At 36.6% G+C, this 26733-nt stretch overlaps 1 protein-coding gene across 5 annotated transcripts in view; it reads left to right on the forward strand.

Annotated features, from left to right (window-relative positions):
• The window catches only part of Arhgap15 (Rho GTPase activating protein 15), a 611414-nt gene that overhangs the window by 366295 nt on the left and 218386 nt on the right, over positions 1–26733 (forward strand). For all 5 annotated transcript variants that reach the window (XR_004118571.1, XM_031370150.1, XM_031370149.1 and 2 more), the window contains exon 10: positions 14126–14224. Coding sequence is in view for 4 of the 5 variants with exons in the window: in XM_031370150.1 (XP_031226010.1) it covers positions 14126–14224 (99 nt within the window). In the remaining variant the exon portion in view is untranslated. The remainder of the gene's footprint in view (positions 1–14125; positions 14225–26733) is intronic.

Below are 26733 nucleotides of genomic sequence, written 5' to 3' on the forward strand. Positions count from 1 at the left end.
AAGGAAGGAAGGAAGGAAGGAAGGAAGGAAGGAAGGAAGGAAGAAAGGAAGGAAGGAAGAAAGAAAGATTTACTGAGGATCTATCATGTACCAAGCAGCATGTAAATATTAAGGTCACAAAGATGAGAAAGTTGTGCCCCCCTTCTGCCAAGTGAACCTCCTCAGTCCTGCTACAGAGATTATTCAAAGTCAGCAGTTTCATATGCATAGCCAACCCAACCATCGCCACCAGAAGGCTGATGGAAAGACATCAGGAAGAGGCATTGTTGAACTGTTATGTGATGTGATCTAGATTTGTTTGATTTTTATAAACTCCTAATAGAACTGTGTGAACGGCTGTCTCCTGTAAAAATAAAAATCTCCAGATCTTAATAGGAGTGCTGGAGTACAATACCTAGAGTAAGGTATATGATGCAGCCCTTTTGCCTTTTGTTTTCATTTTCATTTTCGTTTTGTTTTGGTTTCTGTTTTAGACATTGTTCTCCATACACTGCCCAAAGAAAGCATATCACTGCAGTTGGACAAACAGCAATCTTGAAAGTTAGCCATTTCCCTGCCTAGAGCAACTGTGCTTGCAGAGGCTTCCAGGTGGCCGTGCTCAGTTCCTCTTGCGGCTCCTATGCTCAACGGAGTATGCAAGAACATTGCTCTTTGCTCTTTGTCTATTCAGGTGTAGATGGTTTTCAAGGACCTAAAGCATCGCTCAGAGATTTTAAATCTCACAAGGTGAAAAAAACTGCTCATTCCTTTGTGTCTGGAGCTGTTTCCTTAACAGAATTCATTCCTAGCCCCTGGATATAGCTGTAGTACATGGATCCTTTGCCCTCTCTTAGAAGTCTCATTGACCTCAGCAAGTTCACAAACAGTACTTCAGCTAAAATCAAGTCTTATGGGAAAACATAAAGGGTTGTAGACATCATTCTGCCTGTTCAATAGATATTTCCAACTGAGATCTCCATTCCATTTCTATAGTACTTTCACATCACAGTAAGAAATCCTGTTGCCTGGGTCTGAAGAGCAGCCTTGACCCAGAAAATGTGCAAGATACAAAATGGCCTCTCCCAAAAGGATGCCTAGTCATCCTGTTTTGTGGGTAAATTTTGGGTAGATTAGGTGTTTTAGAAATGCCTTTGAATTGACTCTTTCTGCAGTAAGAGCTGAAAATTGAGAAACAGTATTTGACTAGAAACCCCAAAAATGACAACTTATTTTCAGAATGGCCTTCTTTCTAATTTGGAGTCATAATCTCTTCTCTCTAATTACATTGCTGGAACTGGATTTTCATTTATTTACACAGAATAACTAGTGAACCACATTGCTTCAAACAACCTACTAAGAATTTCTAAGCATTGCTTACACTCACCCCACCAAGCTACCCAATGCTCCACAGAGCCACATGACTCTCAAGCTCTTAATATGGTTTATTATAAAATCCTTTACCTGCCTCAAAGCACTTCTCATCAAAGCCACTTCTAAGCCAAAGCTGAGGACTAAAGAATGCCTTTAACAGAATCCTAAAATAGCTTTTAACCCGGGGCTGAGAGGGAAAGTGCTTTTAACGTAAAGTGCTTGCCTCTTACGTACTTCAGCACATGCCTACTGCTCAGCCTTAGTGGCTTGAAGAACACCCTTAAGACCCAAATGAAAGAGACTCCATTATAGATATTCAAACCTGCTATATTAATACATTACAAGCAATATTTGAAATCATTAAGCAGTTTTACTCCTACTGACTTTAGGTCTTTTCTTATTGAACTCTACATTCATGCAAATAAATTGAAGTCTTTCCCACTTGGGATTCTAACAAATCTATGCTGATATTAGAGAGAATACAGTCTTCTTACCTAGAGTTTGCTTAATTCTGGAATTAAAATGTCTGTGCTTTCCCCAACCAAAAAGAATCTTTTGATTCTTAATCACCAGATAATGTTTTCATCTTTAGCCTCTATTAGTTGGCCTGCAAAGATAAATTATTTAGAATTAGTTCACTTAATTTGTCCAAATATTATACATCAGATTCTCTCCTTATAATTGCAATTATTTATAATTTATAAATAAAATTTAAATTTTATTTATTTCAAATGTATAAAAAATTATAAATAAAATTATTTATTTCACAGTAGTGTCTACCACTCAATAAAGCATCCCTTTCCAGTTAAAGAACATGATAGTTATTGATAATGTTACTGTTGATAAATTATTCTAAGCTTTGTGATTGAGTAAGCAAATTCTGTGAAATGTCTATTGAAAGTATATAAAGAGTTTGTAAACAAATATTGGATAAGAAAGCAAAATTTGACATACTTGAATTTTATAAACAGCCCTCTTTTTACTGTTGACTACATCCATAATCCTAAGGAGGTGAAGATGAGCAAATGAAAAGTACAAAATACTGTCAATTCCCACTGCTAGGAAACACTCTTTGCTCAACAAATACCTACTCATCTCAATCATCTAAAGTTCATGAAGTGAAATAAGGTTTATTTCCCCCAGTGTCAACTGACAATGTTCTGTCTTTGGATTTAAATCACTTATTTTTATAAAATATTTTTTCTTGTTCACTTTTATCTTTCATTCATTAGTGCATTGATTTGGTGACTGGAAGTACCTAATGTGTAAGTATAATAATGTAATGCATTCATATAAAAACAAGGAGGAGGCTGCATTTATCTTTTCTTACTATGAAGCATCTCTATTACCTTGAAAACTAGTTTTTCACTTAGTGAACTCTGAGTCTCTTTTACACTTTCAGCTGAATGTCACAAACACTGTGAAACTACCCTTGTATTCCTCCTTCTCATTCATTCCAACTTCAATTCCCAAAGCTATTATCATGTTTTCATATCATCTTTCTAGACTATGGGCTGTGAACTCAGACACCATCTTACTCATCTCTGTCCATCATGGGTATATATTGCCTAGGATGAGATTAGGAACTCAAGTCAGTGGGCACCTCTTTGGTGAGTCTTGCTCTTCTCATCCTTGTTTCTTGGCTATATTTCCTCTATTCTTCTTATTCTCCAACTATTGGACACTGTTCAAACATTCTGGGGCTGAAATACTCCATCCCTGTGGCTTCTAATTCCATCAGTAGGTTGATATTCTCCAAACTTAAAACGTCAGCCTCACACTCCAGACTTGCATATTCAAATGTCTATTTGACATCTTCCTGGGTGCTTGGTAGACATCTCAAATTTATCCAGAGCAACCCTTGATTCCCTGGCTCCCACGTGTTCTCTATTTCAGGAAATACCACAGCCATGTGCCAGCTGGAGTCACCCTCCACTCTAACTTTGTCTCTTTCACTTCCATCAGCAAATCCTGCCTAAAAATATATTCTAAATTAAACCACTTTTAGTCACTTCCGTTATTACCATCCTTATCCAAGTTCCATCCTTTCCCTGGAGAATGTTTCACCAGCCCCCTGCCTGGCCTCTCTGTTTCTCTGCTTGACCCCCTTAAATTTAGTCTCTGTATAGCAACTGCTCCAAGGAATCATTTAGAGATGTAAATCATACCATTCACCCCCTGCTCAACCATCTCCAATTCCTTAGCATAAAATCATGTTCGAAGCTATGTTTAGTGTCCTCTTGTGACCTATGTGTTTCTACCTTCCTTGGCCTCCAGCAGTTTGGCCCATCTTTTCAATTTCCTCAGCACTGTCCTGCTTCCTGGTCACCCTGTGCCAACCACCCAATTCTCTAAGCCATAGCTTTCTCCAGAAGCTCTGTATGTTTTCTGTTTCCTTGTATGTTTACATTGTTCAGTTCTTTCAAAAGACATTCATTCAGAGATGTCTCCTTTGGATGTATACCAGCTCTACTGTTGCTTATCTGTTTCTGACTTCATATTATGTATTAATGTGCTTATATTTTCCTTTATACACATACACACATATACACATACGTATATATGTATATGTATATATATATATATATATGCTATGTAATGATATAGTCTTTTTACTGTTTCTGAAAGACATTGAAAAAATCTTTGCTGGATACTTTGAATGGGTGAAATGATATTGTATGAAAATTATTATTCTCTCTACTATTGTGATTCAGGGTATGTGTGTGAAGGGGAAATAGTTTGGTGCAAGCAGAGAATATGAGTCAAGGTGGCTGTCTAAAAAAAAAAAAAACAACAAACAAAAACAGAATTTGTGTTGGTATGTTGAAGATACTAATTTTCTTCTGGCTGCTGAACACTCTTGGAAAAATCTCATTTCACCCATCAGAAAAAAAGCACAGTTGGGGAGTAATTCCATGTAAGCTTAAATGAACAGGGACCTCATACAAGGACAACCAACACGGATCTGTGGGAAGTAGAAGCCCCTTGAAGCCTAAAAAGGAAGACGAAAGCTGTATAATGTACAGCGAAGAACACTGCATCTGTGAGGCAGCTAGCTTTCACCAGAATACACCCTTGCTCTGCTCCTGTGAAAGAATGCTACTGCCACAACAGCTGGCTGTCCATCTTCAAATGAAATCCTCATCCTCACAGTTGATATACCAGACTGGATATTGCCACATTGTCTAGGCAAATCTCCAAGTCAGTCTTCCCACAATTGATGCTGTTATTGTCTACCATAGACTGTAGAGCTATAAGCTTTAGCAAAGTAAAATGGACATGAATAACAATGTGAATGAACTAGCAGAAGCAAGGTACATACATAGCATTTGGAAATGCCTGCTTATTTACAGTTTAAAATACTGAAAAGTTGGAAGCATCCATTATTTTTCTTGTACTTGCCTCTTAGGTCAAAAGTCATAAGGCCATTAGAGGTTTACTGTATGCTAGAGGTTCAGCAGAAAATCATCTCAATGTTTTGTATTTATAGGCCAAAAAGCCGTTGCTTATATTTTTAATCAAAGCCATAAAGTTTGCAAGAAAGTAAAGCACTTTCTGAAGCACTAAAGAGACAGGTGATAGCACACTCGTCCTTCAATACTAGCTAGGCATCTGTATTCCATACAGACATAAACTCCAGTCAAGTGCTCATTCAAATCACCTACCTTCCATACTGTCTCAGCAAAGCTTAGAGACTGTTCTGAGTGATGTGGACACTTGTTATGTTGTATTTGAAGAGAAGAACATGCAGCAATTGTAAGAACTGAGCTAAAAGAGATATAAAAAAAAAAACAATGACTGCCTAAAAAATGAGCTGAACAGTGATGATACCAATAGACATGTCAAAGTATGTAAAGTCCACGGGCCTCACCAGTACATGAACAACTACAGGCGACTGAGGAATGCTAAGAGTAAGAGGAACAGTATTCTCCAGAAAAGAACACACCAACTGGTTATCTAGTACTAAATGGTCAGCCCAGAAAACATAATACATACAAGGAAGGTTATGCAACTTCATAGGTTATATCTATAAAGATATATGTATATACACATACATCTATATATATATAATTACAGTCAGTAAAGAAAGAAGCCATGGATTTGAAAAATAACCAGAAGGGGTACATGGGAAGGTTTAAAGGGAAAAAAAGAAATGGGAGTAATGTTATAAATATTATTATACTCTCAAAAATAAAAGAAAATAGAAAGAAATGAAAATAAAGAATTCATTTAAACTGCTAAAATTACATGATAAGGATATTATTTGCATGTTACACTATCCCCTTCATTACCCATATGACAACATATTAAAAATTATCTGCCTGAATGTGACATTTTTGGAGAGAAAAAATTTAAGTGAATGTTACCCTCTTTGAAAGCAAAGAGGGCTATATTCTTTCTTTCCTTGCATATATTATATTGCATGATCTCAGTCACTGAAGCATCCTTCACTGAAACTAATGTAATTAAAAGGTGACATTTCTATACTAGGGCTAGTTTTGCTGCTGGTGTATAAACATGGTATTTCTTTGGTTTCATATTTGATGATCCCTTGAGAATATGATCTCAAAGTATCTCTAAGTCTAGTCCCTTAGACCATGTTCATTGTGTTCTTTCCATCTCTGCTTCTCAGTCTCTTAGATAAGAATCCATTTTTTTAATATAAACACGGTATTGTATATTTCTCAATCATGGACAGCTTATCACCTCAATAGATACACCCATTTCTACAGTCATCATCGGCTTAGCTTCGGAGCTGGGCAGTCCAGATTACTGTCCTACTTTTTGACTCTCTCTCCACTCCTTACAATGTGTCATCCTCTGTGCTTTAGTGACTTGCCCTCCTGAAACAGAACATCATTTTAAAAAGTGTGTGGAGACTGTCTTCTAAGTAAATGATGGTAACACTGTCACATTATTTGAACATTTAACTGCATGTATTGAGTAGTTCTCCTCGTAGTTTTGATTCATTTGGAATCTAGCTGACAAAGAACCCATTACTGGGTGTTCTTCCCATAATTTGTCAAAAAATATACAGCAGCAAGGAAGGAGAATGAAGCTAATTTGTAGTCTGGGGGACTTAACCTGGTTATGCTGATGGACTATCTAAATCGGTCAAAAGTTTGAGATCTTAAAGATTAAAACCCACCATTCTGAAGTTAAACTCTAATTCATTATGTAAACAACATGATTTATAAGTGCAGTCATGTGGAAGGTCTATTTATTTTTCTCACCAAAAGATGCTTTCAATGAAAAATCACAGAAAATGGATTTTCTCCAAACAATGTGTTGCCTGCCACCCTTGGTATAAACGCTACAGCAGTAGGCTGGAGATATAATGATCACACTTGCCAAGGCCAGAGACGTTTGCAGAGGATTCCAAAAATATTGACACCTCAGGCAAGAGGCCTTTTCTAAATACAAAACAAAAGTTGTTAAGACAGGAAGAAAAGATTAGCAGTGAGCCCACAGATGGGGATGTAGGTGGGGAGTTAGGAACTCGGGGTTCTGGGAAGGCTCCCATTTTTGAATATCCATAAGGAGGAGGAAAGCAGAAATAATCCTTAATGGTGTGCCAGGCAACAAGCATGGAGTTTAGGGGCAAAGCTGGTCATGTAAGCTTGCCAAGAAAAGAAATTTTCTCCTCTTTCCCTCCCCCTTGTCTACACTATTTTAAGACAGAAAGTCAAACACTTTCCTGTGATGTAAAGGTTCTCCTTGGAATGTTGAACTTTGGACTTTGTCAGATCTGCAGATGGGAGGTAATTCTAAATTTACCCATAGACTTGATAAAATTATTTTTCATCAATCTATATGATATTCTTTCTTTAATAAAATTTCCCAACCCTCTGAGATGAGTAATTCATAACTTACATTAAAGTCCAATGTCCTGCTGAAGATTCTTTTCAGTAGCAAATTCATAGAAAATGGACAACCCAGATATGTAAGAATGAAAATATTCTGATTATTGAACTGTCCAATTCAGGGATATGGATTGTGTATGGTGTGACTGAACCTAGGATCACAAAATGTTGTATAGTCTCATAGTCTTCATTCAGCTCTGTTCTTGACTTTTGTCCTAATTCTTCTGTGTGCCCTTCCAGAGAAATTGGATACATACAATCTGCTTCCTGACCAATACCCTCTGGAATGGTAGAGATCCCACCAAGCCATTTTGTTAATCTTGGACCTTTATAATGTAATTGTGCCCTCTCGTTGCAATCTCCTGGGTGGTGCTTTGCCCACACTTTAGTCACATGTACAATAGTAACACAAAGAAAACAACTTGAAGAAATGCTGTCAAGATGAGTAGAGGGGAACCTTTGTAATTTAGGACTTGGGAAGTCTAAGTGCCATGGAAAAGATGTAGTCACTGAAGATGGCTTTTGTGCATATGTTCCATTTGCCAATTTCTTCCAAGTAGAATTACTCTGTTCACATATTCATCCCATATAGCCAGCTCATAAGGGACTGTGAAAACTTTAGAGTTTAATTCTAGGCAGCCTCACAGTTCAAATCTATAGAGATGATACTATCCTCAATTTCTCTACATCTGGATTCTAAATTTCTTGAAGGAGGCCCAGTTTGATCCATAAGACAGCCTTGGACCCTGATGGATCATGTGGGAGCTGAGATCCTGCACTCCAGAGCAATACATTCTTGAGTAAAGACAGTAAATCTTAAGAAGGATACAAGTAAAATGAGAAACATTAGTTGATCTAATAAATACTGAACTCAAACACTATCTACAGAAATTTAAAATATTTAGGTTTAGGAAAGGCATTTTGCTTTGTTTTGCTTTACATCCTAGGGCATTAATGACGATGAAAGGATAGATTTTTTTATATGATACCCAATTTTCTGGATGCTCCCGTGAGTGGCAATAGTATATTTCCTCCGCTCCCACATGAATATCCAGTAGTGTACATCCTGAGCTGCTCAGCAATCAAAAATACCCTGCAGTTGATTTTCCTATCTATCCCAAGGCAAACACCATGTCCTACATCCTTGTCTATCTCAATTCTTCCTCATCTTCTTCTCAAGACTTTACCATAACCATCCAATTTCCATTTTTATCACTCTTCTAAGATGACTTTCTTTACAATCACCCATATCTTAATAGTTGGCAGAGGCCAAGAGCAGCTTCAGATGTTTGTCTGCATCACCATTCTGCTGCATCTAAAACACTTAATTTCACTCTCAAGTTCCTATCTCTATTCTTCAACTTCTCATGCTTTCTGAACCAAAACAAAAAAAACAAAAACAAAAAACCAGAAGGTTGTAATTTCCTGTTGGATTTTGTTACATCCTATATTTGCTTCTCATACCCACTGGATCATGAGTCTCTTAACTTCTGGTTCGTTATCATCTTTTGTTGCACATAGCCTAAATCTTTGTGACTATGAAAAATTCAATATCTATGACTTAGTATGTTTTCTCTTTCTGTAAAATCAGTATTGTAATAGCATCTACCATCAATACAATGAAGATTAATTAGCAAATTAAATATTTGGAACATACAGATGAGCCCAAGTTGTAATATTTCACCCTATATTTTTCAGCTTTACCATAGGGAAATACAAGTTATAGTCAGTGAGAGCTACTACAGTGCTGGGCAGCAACCAAGAGTCATGGACTACAGTTAGCACACTAGCAGAAAAACAAATGTGACTTCAAAAAAACTATGTTGGCAAGTTCTGGTGTCTAGCAGTTCATAAAACATACTTTGACATAAGATATTTTCTTTTTTAATACTATTATTAATTTTTGGAACTTCATATATCTGCATCACTATCATTCTTCCCTCTCCCTGTCCAACCCTCCCAAGTTCATAATTTCTTTTAAATTGTTATGATTACATGTTACGACGATTTGAATGAGGATCCCATCCCCCATAGGCTCATATAATTAAACACCATGATTGCTTACTGTAATAGCACAAATTACATTTTAGTGGGAGTACTGCGAAAGTCTTGTAGGAAGTGTATATAAGGCTATAGACACTTCTAGATTGTAATGCAGCCTGTCTACTATCTGGCATGTGATATTGAATGAATGATGAATGAATGAGTGATGAATGAATGAAACTTTGCATTCTCTACACCACTCAGTATATGTAGGTGTTCACTGATATCTATTGAACTGAACTGGGTAGAATTAAAAACAGAGAATAAGAAATGCCATAGTATTTTGTAAGGCATAACAAGACTAAATATTAAGGTAACTTAATAAATAACTTCCTCTGGGATTTATACATACACTGAATTAAAACTTAGCATATGCTTCTTTATTTTTGGCTAATTTCATGTCTTATACTTTTCTCTCTAGTCTCAAGCTGCTTCTTGAACTTTATCTGACAGCACAGGTTAAAACATATTTCATGATAAACCTGAACTCCAGTTGAAGTTGAATCAGTGAGCTATTGCTGAATAACAAACAGAACTTTGTACATATAGTATAATGTACAGTGAGGGTGTATCATGTATGACCTAGAACAGGTCTGGTTGGGCAGGTCTGCTTTGTATACAGTCCGGTTGAACTTCTAAACATTGGGTTGAGTTCTGGACATACATGTTTATCCCAGAGCCGAGGATGACAGAGCAATAGCTAGCCAGGGGAGATTTCCTTTGAGAAACAACAGAGAAAAGGCAAGGTGAGGGGGAGATTGCATTACTTCCTGAGATTTTCATCTGGAACTGATGCATTCCTGTCCACATCACATCACACCAAGCTGCCTGCAGATCAAGCCCAGGGTCAGAGCATACAAGGAGACATAACTGCCATGTACTCTAACAAATGGAACCTTATGGTCACAGGGTAGGCTATTGCCTACCACACTCTTACTCCAAAAAAGATAAAAACCATAAACAAAACAAATCTACACCATTATCCTAACTTTGATACTCACAACATCTTTCTTAGACTCTGTCTTGTCTCTTTAGCTAAGACATGGGCATCTAATCAACACATCTTCTGTGCTGTCAAATTCTTTATAAACTATCAAATAGACCTACCAGAGATCTAAGCATAACCTAACCATAGATCAAGCAGAATTATGGTTATAATACACACTTCGCTATAAAAAGTCAAGCAACCTGCTAATGTTCCTCCATATTAGTTAGGATGCCTTTGGCTGCAAGTAGTAGATAATCCTGTTTAAAACAATGGCATGTACGAGATCTAGAGAAGGGTTTCATGGTTGGTATATAACATGTTCCATTGCTTTCTTTTGTAAAGGAAGTTAGCCTTTATTTTATAGCTTGTCTCATAGTGGTATGAATATTCAAATTGATCCAAGTGTTATCACAAGGTGATGTTCTAAGTGGGAAAAATAAGAGAAAGTATTTCTTTCTCTACAGTCTTTTCATAAGGAAGGAAAGTAAAGTCTTTGGGCACACCCCAAGTCACTTTTCTATGTTGCTTGTCCAGACCACCCCACATTCAGAAGTGCAGAGATGTAGACTTCAGTCAAGAGTAATCTTTTGTTATATCTAATGAATTCTATTACATTTCTGTTGAAATACTGTGATTTTTGTGTTCACATAAATACATATTTGTATAGGTATCTGCATGTTTCTTTTACTGTGTATCGATCAAAGGAAATTTTCTAGGAGTTGTTCTCTACTTCCACTATTTGGATCAGAGGAATTTTACTTAGGTTTGGGCCATGTGGCCAGCCTGAGTAAATTCTAAGAACAAGAAAGGAACTAATAAAGAAAGGACTTATTTGTAGGAGATCATTAGTATCTGTCAAATAACAGCCTGGTTGACAAAATATAGGGTAAATCATAATATAATATTCATTTCCTTTACAAGCTTAGTTCATAAAGGTTTTGATAAGTCCTGAATTTTTCCTGAATGAAGCATCCTGGTCATACTGTCATTCTCTCAAGTGTTGGCACATGCTATCCTCCAACTTTCCAAGTGCCACTTGTTTCCCTTTCTTAGCTTTCTACTCAAGTCCTACTTACATCTGAGGGCTTGTCCCTTTGCTTGGAAGTTGTGCATGGGGAAGGCTGATCTGACCTTTTCCATATACTCCCACAATGCACCTTTACTAACCAGACACAGCATATTCACAATAACATATCCTTTCCCTTTCCTTTGGTGTTGTCAGTCTCCTACATAGGACACATGCAGAGGATAGAGAGTATGTGGCAGCATAGAGCATATATGGGACACTCTGGGGTTACTGTGACACATAGTAAGCACTTGTGATTGTCTTCCACAGATAACTAAGTGGACTAAAGAGAACATTTAAAGGAAGAAAGCAAAATCTCTGAACACACCAAAAGTCACTTTTCTATGTTTCTTGTCTAGCCTATCCATCTTTGTCTTTCTCTTATATTCACATGAAAAGGAAAACAAAACAAAGCTCTATTAGAAATTTAGCACCCACTTCAAGACAGCATCTAGTTCCTTAAATGACTTCCATTGAAAGTAACTCTCTCTATCTCTCTATCTCTCTATCTCTCCTCCTCCCCCTCCCCTCTCTCTTTCTTTCTTTCTTAAGCATGGAAAGACATACACCTATACTGGAGGGCATCATTCTTACCACTCAGCACCAGTTAAGATACTTGTTGTATCAACCCTACAATATTAAAGAAATCCCAGTATATATATTTACAATGTAAATTGCCTAATTGCCTGCTTTGTTGCTGTTCAGATAGAAGAGTCAATCAACATTTGTGCAATGGACGTAAATTATGAAGTCTACTAATAGGTTTATATGTTGTAGTAATGTTTCCTGACTGTGACCTCTAGCCAATATAAAATGTTTGATCTTAAGTCCTAGGCAATTTTTCTTAGGTAATATTTATGTCACTCTTTATTATAGGGATGCTCACCGTTTGGAACAAATCTTTGCTACCTCATCAAGTGTTCAAAGCATATACAATTGTTTGCCATTTCTTTATACTATCTGGTTTTTGAGTTTATCTTCTTCCTGTCTCTTGTATAAACACATGTTTCCACATCAGAGTGTGTTATTAATAGTGCATTAGCCTAACGACTCCCTCCATGACTTTTTACCAGCACACCCCAATACATTTTCCTAGGTAACAGATGTAAATCCAGCTTCCTTGCGATCTCAGTTTCTTCGTCTTCAAAATACCTTGTCACTTAGCATTGTGTTATGCAGCATTATATATTTTCTCTTCATATCTGTATATGTAAATTTCTTTTCTACAATACCTCTGCTGACAATTCAAAACACTTTTGGTGAACTTCCATTATATATAAACATTGTGTGACTCTTGGAGACACATAGTAACTGTATGACCCTGACCCTTCTGGATTTGAATTCTAAGCAAGTTAAACAAACTACATAGTCAACATAGATCTAACATAGGTCAAGTGGAGATAAGCCCCATTCCCCAAAAAAGCAGAAATATCGGGTTAGAAAATGGAGTTGAGTGACACCGATCTTTGAGAGGTGGCTGGAAAATACTGTGGGAAGAAGTATCTGTTAATGAATTCATCCTTTGATCAGCTCAGAGCCAAAATGGTCCAATCACCTCTAGGTACTACCTCCAACTGGGGAATGGCACTTTCAATAAATACATCTTCAGAAGACACTTAACTGTTATAAGTTATTATACAATTCTGAATGTTAATATAGTTTCTTTTTAACAGTTTAGGTAAAAGGTCTGTTTTCATTCTGGTGCTTTTATTAATTTTGACAATATGATGTCACTTACTATTGAAATGTAAGCTAGCATGTAGATTAGAATGGAAGTCCACGAGAGCAGGTACCTTGTCTGTCTTCACTGCTGTATCTATTCCCAACACCTCATGACAGTGCCTGGAACATAGAAGGCACTCAAAAAATACTGTTGAGTGAAAAAAAAATCTAAGCCACAATCCCATAATCATAAATGTAAAAATGCTGCTCAAAAATCATCTATCTTATTCTAAATAAAAGGAAAGGGCTGGGATCTCAGAGCCTAATTCAGTATTAGTTCAGAGAAATGCACCCCTGAAACAAATGGTTCTTCAAAAACTGAGTCTGGGGTCTATGTCTTTACCACCCTCTTATAGAAACTCACATATGTCATAGCTAAAACAAATAAAAACACTTTAAATCACTTTAATACATGTAATAAATTCAGTTTAACTTTGTTTAATTTGATGTTGCTGGGCCATTTTGAACATGAGCCCTATTTTCTGCTGCATCTGTTGAACAATCAGAGAAATTGCTATGCTGGGAGTCTAATGGAGATGACATATGGAAGTTCTGAGCTGAATGTGTCAGAAAGGTGATACTTAAATCTGAAAAGAGACTGGACATTCCAAGGCAGGAGAAATACTAAGCAATACTTTAGAGTACTTCCCTTGCTCCTCTCTACATTATCAAATACCCCTGCGGAATGAATGCCTTAAATATCCTGGACAAACTGAATGCTTGATAACTGCTGATAAACTTCTAAAACATGTAGAATTCCAGATATGCTAAGCTTAGTGATTCCACGGGAGCTACCTCAGCTCCCTCTGCATTATATCCAAGACACTAGAGTTTAGTCCCTTAGAGACTAGAACTCACTCTTTACGCATGCCTAATGAAGGACCATGTTATTTTTCTTACCAGGAGATCAGGATTCTATTCTATAAAGAAGGGACACACAGTCTATATTTCTACCATAGACACTTTGAAATTAAAGCAAAAATCAGTATCTATGCAAGATGAAGATCTCAGTATTGGCTATGGAAGTAGAATCAAATTAAAGAACAACGTAGGCTTGGATTTTAATGAAGCTCATCTTTGTTTCGTTTGCAGATCAAATTTTTGGCTCTCATCTGCACGCAGTGTGTGAACGAGAACATTCCACAGTTCCATGGTTTGTAAAGCAATGCATTGAAGCTGTTGAAAAAAGAGGTGGGTGACTGAACGCACAGTATTGCTGAGTCCTCTGAACAGCTAGGGCTCAAGTTCACGGAACCACTTGATTTCTCTGGGAAGCCATGCAATTAAAACTTGACTTTCGTTAATTGGTTAAAAGGATCAGGTTTCTTATTAACTTCAGTTTGTTTTTACAATAGGGACATTAGCAATTCTCACTAATGTTCCGTGTTGGTTTTTTTTCCCGTTTAATATTTTGTCTGTCTGACATACTGTTGAATCAATTGCAAACTTCTTGTTTCCAAGCCAGTGGTAAAACATTCGTAAAATACCAGCCCTCACAGTGTTAGAACCCTCTCACATTCATGCTGGTAGATGTGCCAGAACAATTTTTTGGTAAGCCCCCAGCATCACCCAAGTGAAGTAAACAGCGTTTCTACTCACAGATAGAGAGACACCATCTTCCACGTTCTGTTCAGTGCAGATTACGGCTAAGTGGGTTTCCTGGAACAATTAGCAGATACACCTCCAGTGTTAAGATGACCTTTGACTCCTCTGTTTCAACATTCTGTTTTTCATCTGAAATTATTTCATCTCACTGAAGAGAACAAAACAAACCCCAATTGACTCATCATTTCTAGGTTAGTTTATCTGTGGAGTGTTTTTCCTTCGAACTATGACTTCATTCATTCAAGGTCATTTTTCCTGGAAGATACACACTGTAAATGCAGAATCTTAAAAAAATATGTATTAAATAAAAAATGTGAAGCTTCATCGCCATCTGTTACAAGTTTACAACATATTTCCCGGATCTAGGGGGATATATATCAAGTGAAAGATAGAGGTGTTTGCAGAGAAAAGGAATAGCTGAACCTATTCTTATTTTCAACACCTATTTCTTAAAACAATACAACCAAAGGCGAGGGGAATCGTCAAGTGTTCTGCTCAGAAAAGGCCATTTTAATTCTCTCAGTGTTACCTGGCTTTATTATAGAAGCATAATAAAAACGGCATGCAATTTCTAACTCCTAGAAATTCATACTTTAATTATACAGTAAGGACAGCCTTGGGATCCTATTATTCCCATATCAGTAGGGAATGAAAGAATAGCAAGAGGGGAAGGGGTGGGGAGGGACACAGATCAAGAGAGTGACTCTCAGAAGAGCACATCGACAACAAGGAGAAGTGCTGAGGGGCCAGAGAGCAGGAAACAGTTACTGTAGAATAAGCACCAGGAGAAGTGTCTATGAGGAATGAAGCTGATTGAAATTTAGAGAGAAATGTGTTTTTATTGCATGTTACAATTTCATTTAATTTATAGGTACCTTTCTTAGGAGTAAATATTATTTAATAAATACTTAAAGCCAAAATGGATCAGTGAGAATATTGTTATTATTTCCAGTAGCTAAACTATCATGATTTCCAAGAAATCTTCATTCACTTTTAAATACTGAGTACCAACGGTATGAACATTATTTTATTAGATCAAAAATCCAAATAGGCCATTGGGGGAAGCCGTATATAGTAAGATGTATGAACACAGGAAGAAGAGCTTATATCTCCTGATTTGTGAGCCTACCTAAGGCAAAATGAAAATCCCCGCTAAATGTAGCTTTGCAGTGCACAGACACCATAATATCATAGAATAGAAAGTGTCTATAAATAGGAATTGTATCTGTGCCTGGCATTTTCATGGTGATTTTTAATAAAGTAAGACGATGTTTCTGCTGACAGGGGCAATCATGACAGCATTATATTTTATTGTCCCAATGTTTACTCTCAAAATGAATTTGTAGATCCAGCACTAAACAGCTGCTAATCGCACATATGATTATTAAAATAATTCCTGAGCATTCTAATGAAACTCAAAGATATTTTATAATTCAGCAAAGCAACTGACAATTTAAAGCACTTTGGCAGTGTTAGCTTAAAGGAACTCCATGGATATGCTCAATAAAAAGTCATAGGTGCAAGATAAAGGTCTCACATCAGTGCAAAATTTATGAGTTTGTACACTTCATTACATTTCTCTGTGATCATTTTGTTGGATTAATATTCTTACATTTATCCACCAATTCTGTTTACTCAAAGTATTGTTTTTACTAAATTTTGGCATATTGCACCTCAGGACAGAAATAATTTGTGTGAATCTAAATCCAATATTTACGCAGGCTTCTGATGACATTTGATGCAGGGTTGGTACACGGAAGTAGCCAAGGAAAGGGCCAAGTATCTCAACATGGCTGGGACTCGGAGTGTCTAGAATGCTCCTTCTAATAGCCAGATGCTCCTCCAGCCAAAAATCTCAACTGCACAGTCATGGGAAATGCTTATGGGTTTGTTCTAGGAAAGACCCATTTAATGAAAACTGTGTTCACCCTTCTGGTCCTGGGGAAATGGCCTCTGTGCTCATGATTTGGGGACACTGGCTGTTGTAAAAATGATTTGGGTCCTTCCTTCTTTTCCCTTTGTGACTCTTTTCTTTTCTTTAAGATATTTATAAAACTCAAGCTATAGTTTTTAAATGCTTCTTATATATTTAATATGAACTGAAGCATGACAGGGCAGACCATCCCTGCATTGTTTAGCCATCCTCTCAGTGTTCTTGCTGCTTGAAGCTCAATGAACCATATTTAGGGACCTGAGATATCCCAGAAAGTTCTACCCACTGACCAGCAAGAAGTGTAGACTTCATTCACTTTCAGTTAAGTGACATGAGTTACATTTAAATTTTCTACATGTTCATACATAACTTAGAAAAATGGTTAAGAAAGCTTTGTAAACCAACTGACAAATGACTTATTTGGTACAATCAGTTGTCTCAGTTTGATTCCCTAATCCCTTGATCACAAAACCATGTTATCCTCCCCAGTCATTTGGAATACAGTGAGTTCTACCACTTCTGACGTTGACTATGCAGCCCTAAATATACTGCTGTACAAAGGATCACACTGATCTTTGCAGATTGCAGCTCCTTCTCTCTGACTTACTTTCATAGTTGAAGACTCTCTGTGAGGTAACCTAAGAGACCAATGAACTTCTCAACTTGAGTTTCTTCTCACAAAGATATATTAGATATTGATGAGTGAAGAAGCAGTCACTAGATGTGTATTGCTCTTCATGTTATACACTGATACTGTAGCAGAAATAGACACTAAACACCTGGACAAAGTACAAACCATGCTAAGTGCTTTGAGAAGAAAGAACTGGTATAACAAGATAGAAAAACATTAATTAAAAAAAAGAAAATAAATAAATAAAGACATATGCTTTATAATGATCTGTCAGCCCCTGGATCATAAACATGTACTTGTCTGCTTTCATTTCCTCACAGGACCAAGGTAAGTTTAATTTTGTTTTATTCACAAAGCTATTATCTTGACTCATTGTGTGACCATAGTAGTAGAATAAGCCAGCCGTATGTGATACCTGGAAAGACAGACTTAAATGGAAAACCAAAGACAGACTGTACCAGAGACTTCTTTTATAGAGAGATAAAATTTGCTAAATTGATGAATATAATTTATACCCTAAATATGTTTTTGCATATCAAGTATAATTTCTGAGTATAAGGGAATATAGTTCAATTTTAAAATTATATAATGGGATTGGCATTAACTGTTGATAACATGATGTGATATAGCTCATTGCTCCTTTAAGATTTCCAGTTCTGGTACTGTGCCCCATCAGCTTAGCCTGTTAAGAAGATACCAAGAGATCTCTAACATAGTAATCTGAATATACTTGACCCTACTGAAATGTGTGCTTGAAAGAGTTATTTGACATTATGTGCTTCTTACCACAATTTTTTTAAAAAAAAGTTGTTTTATTCAGTGTATGTGTCTATGTCTGGGTATTCCTGAGTGTGCATGTCAGAGCACAGCATGGGTGTAGAAAAGAGAAGTCAACTTGCAGGAATCAGTTCTCTCCTCTGTGATGTACTTCCCTGGGATCTAACTCAAGTGCCCAGGCTTGCCAGCACACAGTCTTACCCTAAGAGTCATCTCAGCAGCCCTACCATACTGTGTGTGTGTGTGTGTGTGTGTGTGTGTGTGTGTGTGTGTGGTGGGGGGCTTGTGTATGTGATCCCACATCTCCCGCATTTGATAATTCGAGATACAGGCTTACTTTCTGAATGTTTCAGCAGTTACTAATCAACAAGAAAGTTGCCCTTTCTGTATTTTTCCCCTCAAACACAAAAATGCTATGACAGGAATGAAACACAAGTTACATACTTGACTTACTGCCCGGAAGATACCCTGGGATCCGTAACATCGCTTAAAGATTTAAGAAAGACCTTTAGTCCACTTCTGAGAAGGTCTTTAGCCTCAAAAGCTTTATCTCTCAACTGGACTTCATGGCAGCTGTTATATTTTTTTGCTGTCGTTTGTTTGACAGGATCCAGTTATAGGTTCCGATGTCTGTTTAAAGAAACAAGGAGGCTGTTGGCTCTAAAATCCCCCCATTGCTTGTGTGATCAGCATTTTCCCAGGCTTTTCTACATAGTTTGCCAAGCAAAGGGACTGACCTTTTGTAGCAAACACTTTTTCATTTCAAAATGCTCACTTTGATTTTTGTCCCATTTTATACTCATTCCAAACTGTTTACAACCCACTAAAAATGACTGTGAATTATATGTTTGTGTAATAGATTCCTTTTGTGGTCCGAGTGGAATGTTTACTTTGAACAATTAGCTATCTTAGGGTAGATTGAAACAAGTTGAAAAAAAAAAAGAATGGGTAAAGTTATTATTGTACCTTAACTGTTTTTTAATTCCTTGTGATTATGTGAAATTTGAGAGACTGTCACTTTAACTTGAAGTTTTATATGGTCATACTTGCTAGTACCAGGATACCGTGAGAAACATGGGGGTACTTCTATGACTTAGAAAACTTCACAGTGGGGAACAGAAACAGATAGATGGGGATTGGCTGTAAACATATTGCTGTGCATATTAGGTGGGGTATGCATGTGCAAGAAATTATTGGATAAGCAATAGGAATGATGATCTAAATATTCCATGGAGCAATATGGAGCTTGTCCTTGTTATATTCTGTTACTTCACTCAGTAAACCCTTCGGTCCATTGAGATCCTACTGAGTACTTTAGTATAAAAATAAAACTTCACGTTGCTATTTCCCATTGCTTGAAATCCAGGCCCCTAACGTGCAGATGGTATTGCCTTAACTAGACAAGTCTTCTCCCAGCCCTGCTAACTTTATTCTCCTCATTCTTTTCTACTTTGGAATAATCTATGATAGCTGGATCCAGGCACGCACTAAAGGCTGATCCATCTATGAAAAATGTGCAATTTGTACTGCTTGGTTTCTGACAAGAGTCTTGCAAACTTTTATGATTCCATCCTCTTCCCGAGAGACTTCTGCTTCCTAGTTTTATAAGCAGTGAGTGAAAAAAAAGTAATAAAAACAAAAATAAACTGATAAAAATTACATGCTTTAAACAAATCTAGAGAACAAGATAAGCAGTTTTTCTTTTTCTCTCGAGAATATTTGTGGACTTGACAAAAAAAAAAAAAAAATGTCCCTAAGGGAATAAGCTATGTTGGTGTTTGTTGTTTGTTTGTTTTGGTTTGGATTTTTCTCACTTTTGTGTCTAGAGCTGAGTGTCCCCATGCACTTCAATGAGCAGGATCCTCAACGAAGCTCTTGAGAGTATGCTGCAAATTAACTTAGCTTTTCTTTCTGAGTTAAAATTAAGACCAGTGATTTTTTTTTTTTTTTTTTTTTTGCCTCTTGGTGTTTTGTTTTGTTTTTGTTTTAATGCAACCACAGAGACAACCACCTTCCTGACAGGACTGTTGTGCTAGATCCAAGTTGGAGCTGGCTCTTTCGGATAGTCATGCTGGGGCCTCTGTGTCTGTAAGAAAGCCACATTGAGGGCTAAGAGGGAAGACAATCCCAAACAGAGTAAACAGGAAAGAGCCAGTAAGAGTATAAAAGAGAAGCCAGGAAAGACAACAGAAAAAAAATCAGAGATGGCAAGGTGGGGAGTTGCGGGTGGGGGTAGGTTTTGCAAAGACAAAAGCAATTGTGGACAAGAGGGTAGGGCTGCGCTGCGAGTTCTGAAAGGGAGGAGCACAAGGATTTTTCGAATCTAGCAAGTTACCCAAAACTTCCTTTTTTGTCCCAGAGAAATGTATCCTTGCTTTGAAATGACAGATAGTTCAATCTTGCCATAAGCAGTATGTCTTGAATCTTCACAAATTCTTCATACAATGCTGTTATTAATTAATTTGCTCTACTTATTAGTGGCACTTAATTAAGTTTATCTCCACTTAGCAACATACAACAGCCTTGTTATCAAAACGAGATTAAGCATAACAGAAGTTAACATAAGAGTGGACGTGCAGTTAGGTCACCAGAGAAGCTAGCTAAGGAACACAGCAGTATGCCTCTGCTCACACCCTGTCAGCTGCAGATATTCCCACACTTTGAGGCCAGACTGCAAAAGAACAGTGTCTCTTCCCAGATAAAGCATGGGTCTAATTTCTAACATTTACCACAACTCTTAATCCCCATTCTGGAATTTAAGATGTTAAAATACTTTCCACTGGAGTCACTTGGTTTTAAGCCAAAATTAAGACCCTGCACAATTAGCCTTTTATTACAGATGGAGGGTTTAAATAGAGTCAGCATATCAAGATGCAGTACTCTAAAATGTCTTATAGTGGTGTCATTTTATAAAGTAAATTCTTGGTCTGGGAGTTTCTATTATAAGAACCTATATTCAGAAGTTAATAGTTCAACCATTAAAAGTAGTTGAGCTGGGAGCTGGCAGGATGTTTTAGCTTGGAAACAAATGTTTACAAAATTTGAAAAAGAGATTATATTTGTTTGGAACCCTTTCAGGTTTTCACTAATCAGGAAAAAAGTATAATTATTATAAGGCAGTCAAAGATTTTCAGATTTTTGTTGTCCTGGGAATCAAAAAACATGATCTTGTAGTTCTTTTTTAATTCTTGTTACATAATGAAAACTGACTCATCAAAAAATACAAAAACTCTTACAACACTGTCCCTATGCTAAATTCTACTTAGATAGGCAACTCTTGGGCTTAACATATTAAAATTAAGAAGTCTTAAGTTGGTTTGGGAAGCACTGAATAAAACTAAAATTTATAATTTTTGAGTTTTCCTGTGACCAATATTCCCTTTAAAATTAGTAGGAAAAGATGGTCTTTCCAATTCCCCTTTTCTATTCGCAAATAAATTATGTCCAACAGAAACATCAATACATACACATATGCAAGCCAAATACATATTCTGGGTAACATTTTGGTATAGTCTGAAGCACTGAACATTAGATACTTCCCTTTAGTGCTGTTTAACTCCTTTAGTGTTGCACTTTGTCATAATTTGCCTGTCTCCTCCAAAGATTATGTCTCAATGATTCCTTGATTTCTTTAAATTCTTTGGAAAGTTATTTTATGGTTTAGCAGCCTACAAAGTTAGTAAGTTTTTTTCTTGGGTTAAAAATAATCTCTTCTTTTCTAGTTTAATCTTTTCACCTAATTTTATACTCTTCAGACCACTTCCTATTTTCAGTTCAGAAAAAGAAAAACAATCAAGCAAGGAAAAAAATCAAGGGCAAGGCACTTTGAGAAGAAAAACAAACTACAAAAACCAAAATAGCTCTTTCAATGATAATGTTGGGAGAGTTCTTGAGGTTCCTGGAGACTATAGATGTGTATACAGAAAATGTGCTTTTTTTAAAAAAGTAAAAACCAAAAATTTGAATAACTGGGTATTAGGGTAATAGCATAATGCAAAGTAGAAAGCTTTGCACATACTTAGGTCAGTGCATGGTGTGTTCTTTCATACGTACTTTGACTCACAGTGCCTGACAATGAAAGGCTCCCAATAAATGGTATGAATGAGCTAGACTCAACATTCCTATGATGTTCAAATTGGAAAACAATGTAAAGCCAAAAGTGCTGGATGGAGGAAGCTAAAGGGATAATGTGAGTTGTATCTTGTTTTTAAAATATTTAAGTAAAGCCAGGCAGTGGTGTCACACGCCTTTAATCCTAGTACTTGTGAGGCAGGTGGATTTCTGAGTTCGAGGCCAGCCTGGTCTACAGAGTGAGTTCCAGGACACCCAGGGCTATACAGAGAAACCCTGTCTCAAACATGTTAATGGTTCAGTGGGATACCATCTTTCCATCAGTACCTAACTACATCAGGCAGCTGAAAGTACCTTGACTTAAAGATTTTTTTATTCTTCAATTTGGAGATATGCTACTTAAGTGAACAATCCAGCAACCATTATTTACTTATTTTCATTAGTGGAATAATGTAACATCATTACATCATCACTAGCCTACTGCTTTTTCAGATAATTGAATAACTATGATTTGTAACTGACATGCCTAATGGCAGTCAGACATAGGCTCAGTTCCTATAACCACACAGAAAGATGAGCCCAGTACCTTTTTCTTTGATTTCAAGTTGGAATACAATGTTAGTGCTGTTCTGTATTATTTAACCTAGTTAGTGCTTGTTTTCATACACCTCTCAGGAAATTTTTAATTAATGAAACATTTTGAGTTAAAAGAGATTGGCAATTTGAAATTAGCAATCCAGGATCAAGGATTATGAAGATGGCGCAGCAGTTAAGAGAATTTGCTGCTGTTGCTGAGGACCCAGATTTACTTCCCAGTCCCCAAATCAGGCAGCTCACATCCACCTGTAACTCTAGTTCCAGGGAATTCAACACTCTTATTGCCTCCAAGGGTACATTCATACAGGTAGTATACAGACGTATATGTAAGCACATACATATACACATAAAATAAAAATAAATATTTTTTAAAAGAAATACATGTTCAATACAGAAATAAAAGGAGAGGATATCAAAATCCTAAATTCTGACATAGATTTGTATTTTATTTTCTTCAAATTTACTTCATCCAGGACAAAAATCTATGATGATGGAAAAAAGTATGTCATTAAAGTTGTAATTTTAATATATAATTAAAAACTTACTTTATTCTAAAAACATTAGTTTCTAATTCTGTTGAGTTTTTGGCATTTTGGAGAGAATGAACTCTTTAGTTACCTGGAAAGCCATACACTACTTAACAGATAAGTGTTGTGATCAGTGCTATAAGGTCTTTTTATTTTGTGTGTAAGCATTTGGTCCTGCATTTGAAATGACATAAACAGAATATGTTGGCATAAGAATAGTACACTTCTTCTGGATTCACCTTTCAACTCTGACATTTGCTGCTGTTGGATCTTCCAGTACAATCTCAAGCAGTTCTTCTGGAATCTTCCTCTGGCACCACAAACTCCAGTATTTTAGCCTGGGGTTACCTTTCTTTCTTTCTTTCTTTCTTTCTTTTTTCTTTTCTGTTTTTTTTTTTTTTTTTTTTTTTTTTTTTTTTGAGACAGAGTTTCTCTGCTTAGCATAGCCCTGGCTGTCCTGGAACTCACTCTGTAGACCAGGGTGGCTTTGAACTCAGAAATCCACCTGCCTCTGCCTCCCAAGTGCTGGGATGAAAAGCGTGTGCCACTACCATTTTCAGCCATGCCCCCCTCTCTTCTACTCCTTAACTCTGTCTATGGTGTCGCACTTTATTTGCCCTGCTGATCTAATAGAAGCAAACTGAACATTAACATTTTTTTTCTCTTGTCATACACATGATCTGTTTTCTTACTATCTCTTGACTGTTTCAGCTCTGTGCTCTCTGGCCTTTCATAGTGCCTCTGCAATTCCTCTTGAGGCAAATATCCTGATGAGGCGATTGCTTATGTTCTCTTTTCTTCTCAGGCCAGTCTTCTCAAAGCTGTCAAAATCTTCCCTCTTAACTAGAGATCAGATTATGCTATGCCTTCTTAGAATTCTTGAATGATTCCTCTTCCTCATAAGGATAAACAAAACTCCACAGTGATTGTCTCTGTTGAAAGGAAAGGAAAAGCACATGATCCCTGCCTGCTGCCCACCTCCAAATTCTCATAAACTGTTTCCTGTGTTCTAGGAATACCAACAAACTCTTGCCTCCAAAGTCCTCTTTTTCTGCCATGTGCTGTTTTCTCTCCCTAGAAAACCTACCCCAAATTGTCTACTTCTGATGTTCATATTGATTTTCTCATAAACAACACAAGAGTGACCTTTTCAAAAGAAAATGTTCTGATTCATTCTACAACCTCTTTAGGATCACCTTTCATTCACCATGATAACAAAGTCATTGCTTTTCCTAACACATCCCTAATTGCCTAAAATTGTCATAGCTGCTTTCATTGGATGTTTCCATCTAGAACATGAGTCTTGAACATAGCTGTCGAGTTTACCACTTTTAAATGGTACTTAGTATTCCATATTTGGTAGGAGAAAGGCTCATTTCATAATGGATAAATAACTGGATGAAGAGTTGGATATTATCCACAATTTCTCCCTCAACATCCACCTTCTGAGAATCATACCCTGTGAACTAATGATTCACTGTTTTAACTGTTAAAGGATACAGTGCCTCAGAACACTGTGTGAATTCATATGAATCAGAAGTAATGAAGCAACTTCTATAATGGAGTAAGGGATTTATATTTTCTACAATGTGAACATTGTCACTACATAGATAGTCCTATATTAGAAATATTCCATAGTAGAAAAGGACAGAAATAAAACAGATTCTGATGTCCAATACAGGTCTTCGACAAAGTAAACTTTTATCATTTTTACTATAAAAAACAATCCTTGCAGTGACAGGTGTTAAATTCTCCCACAGACCTGAGGGATTCAGCAACTAAAGCGAATTTGATGTTTAATGCTTGTGAACATACCAGTGTCCTAAGAAGGGGACTATGCCTTTTTATATATAAACCCCTAGGCATAGTAACTACTTCCCTGTAAGTTTGTGCATAATTTTTCCTATTATCACCCACTAGGTCTCTCTCACCATTGCCACTTTCCAGGCCTCCACATCCACGGAATAGCCATGTTTTTGATTATCTTTTCCCAAATGTATTAGCCTGCATTATTTAAAACCGAATCTCATTTTATTATTTCCTGCTTGTATTTCTAAACTCCTTAAGTCCATTTGTATGATTCCTTTGTCCTCACAGATGTCCACAGTTCCTCCCAATTTAGTATCATCAGCAAATTTAATTAATGTTCTGTTTACCTCTCCTTCTAATGAAACCAGTCCCTTGCTTCATTTCATCATACAAAGTAAAAATGTATTGGCAGTAAAACAGTCCAAAGCAATGTTTCCTCACTGTAGGAGGGGAAGCTAAGGATACAGCAAAGAGCCATGCAGTGAAGAGACAAGGCAGCAGCAGAGAGCTGCATCGCTTTGTTATTGCCCTGAAGCAAAGGCCTTCTCAGGCTTGGGCACATCACCCGAGCTGGTGGTGGGACACACGATCACACACACGTATGAGTTCTCTGAGTTATATGTAGCTTTATTACCTTCAATGAGGACTTGTTGCTAAAAATATATTTATAAATATATGAAAAACATATGTATGGTATAGTTTAAAATCATAAAGATTGGTATAAAACCATCTATTCAACTGTAAAAAAATAAAATTATTTATATAAGAAATACAAGTAGTAATATTTGATCATATTTAACATTGTAAGGTGTGTACAAAGCTAGATCTATGCATGTGCATTTGAATCACATGGCCTTTTAATTCCATTCAGTGGGTTTTTCTTTTTCCTAGCATTTACTGTGACATATTTTTTAGCCCTTAATTTAATACTTGTATTTAATGAAATTATTCATAAATAATCAATTTATAAGATAAAATTGGAAATTTTCTTTACTTGTGTTCAACATGCAAAAGAGTATATTGTTTGTGTATTTAGTAATCTGGTAAGTTGAGATGGAACAGAGAAAAGAGCCTTACTTGTTTAAGGTAATGGTGTTTATGATGAAAGAATCACATCATTAGACTTTAAAGATATGGTCATATGAACACAGAATATTTATGTTAAGAAAAAAGGAAATGGCATTTTTTAATCTTCCAGCATGTATCAGATATGATGCTGGTGCTTTCCAAGATATGTGTGAACCAAGCTCACATTGATTATTGCCAAGTACTTAATAAACTCTGTCTTCACCTATACACTAAAAATTTTGTAAATATCTTTTAAGTTTCATGCAAAAAGTCAATCTTCAGAATGTGGATATATTCATGTAAACCATAGACTTCACTGGAAAAAAATATTTTCAAGTTTATACTCTAAATAGGACAAACAGATGGTAAACCAATGTCTCTATTGTCTACCCAGAAGACAATGGATGTTCAGTGTTGAAATAAAAGCTGATACACGCTTCATATATAACACAAGGCCAGCAAAGATGTCATCACCAGAGGATAGTGTTAACAAAATAGTGACTGGGAATATTGTTAAGCAGTCACAGTCTCACATTGTTTTTCTAGTGAGAAAAGTCTGATGCATAATGCATTCTTATGAGAGAATGTTTTTAGATGCCAAGACTTTACAGGCATAACTTCAATAGCTTTAATGGGAGTTTCCTGCCAACACCTGTTATAGTAGAAGACTCTTATTTTTCAC

The sequence above is a fragment of the Mastomys coucha genome, unplaced genomic scaffold, assembly GCF_008632895.1.
Source record: "Mastomys coucha isolate ucsf_1 unplaced genomic scaffold, UCSF_Mcou_1 pScaffold15, whole genome shotgun sequence".
Classification (NCBI taxonomy): domain Eukaryota; kingdom Metazoa; phylum Chordata; class Mammalia; order Rodentia; family Muridae; genus Mastomys; species Mastomys coucha.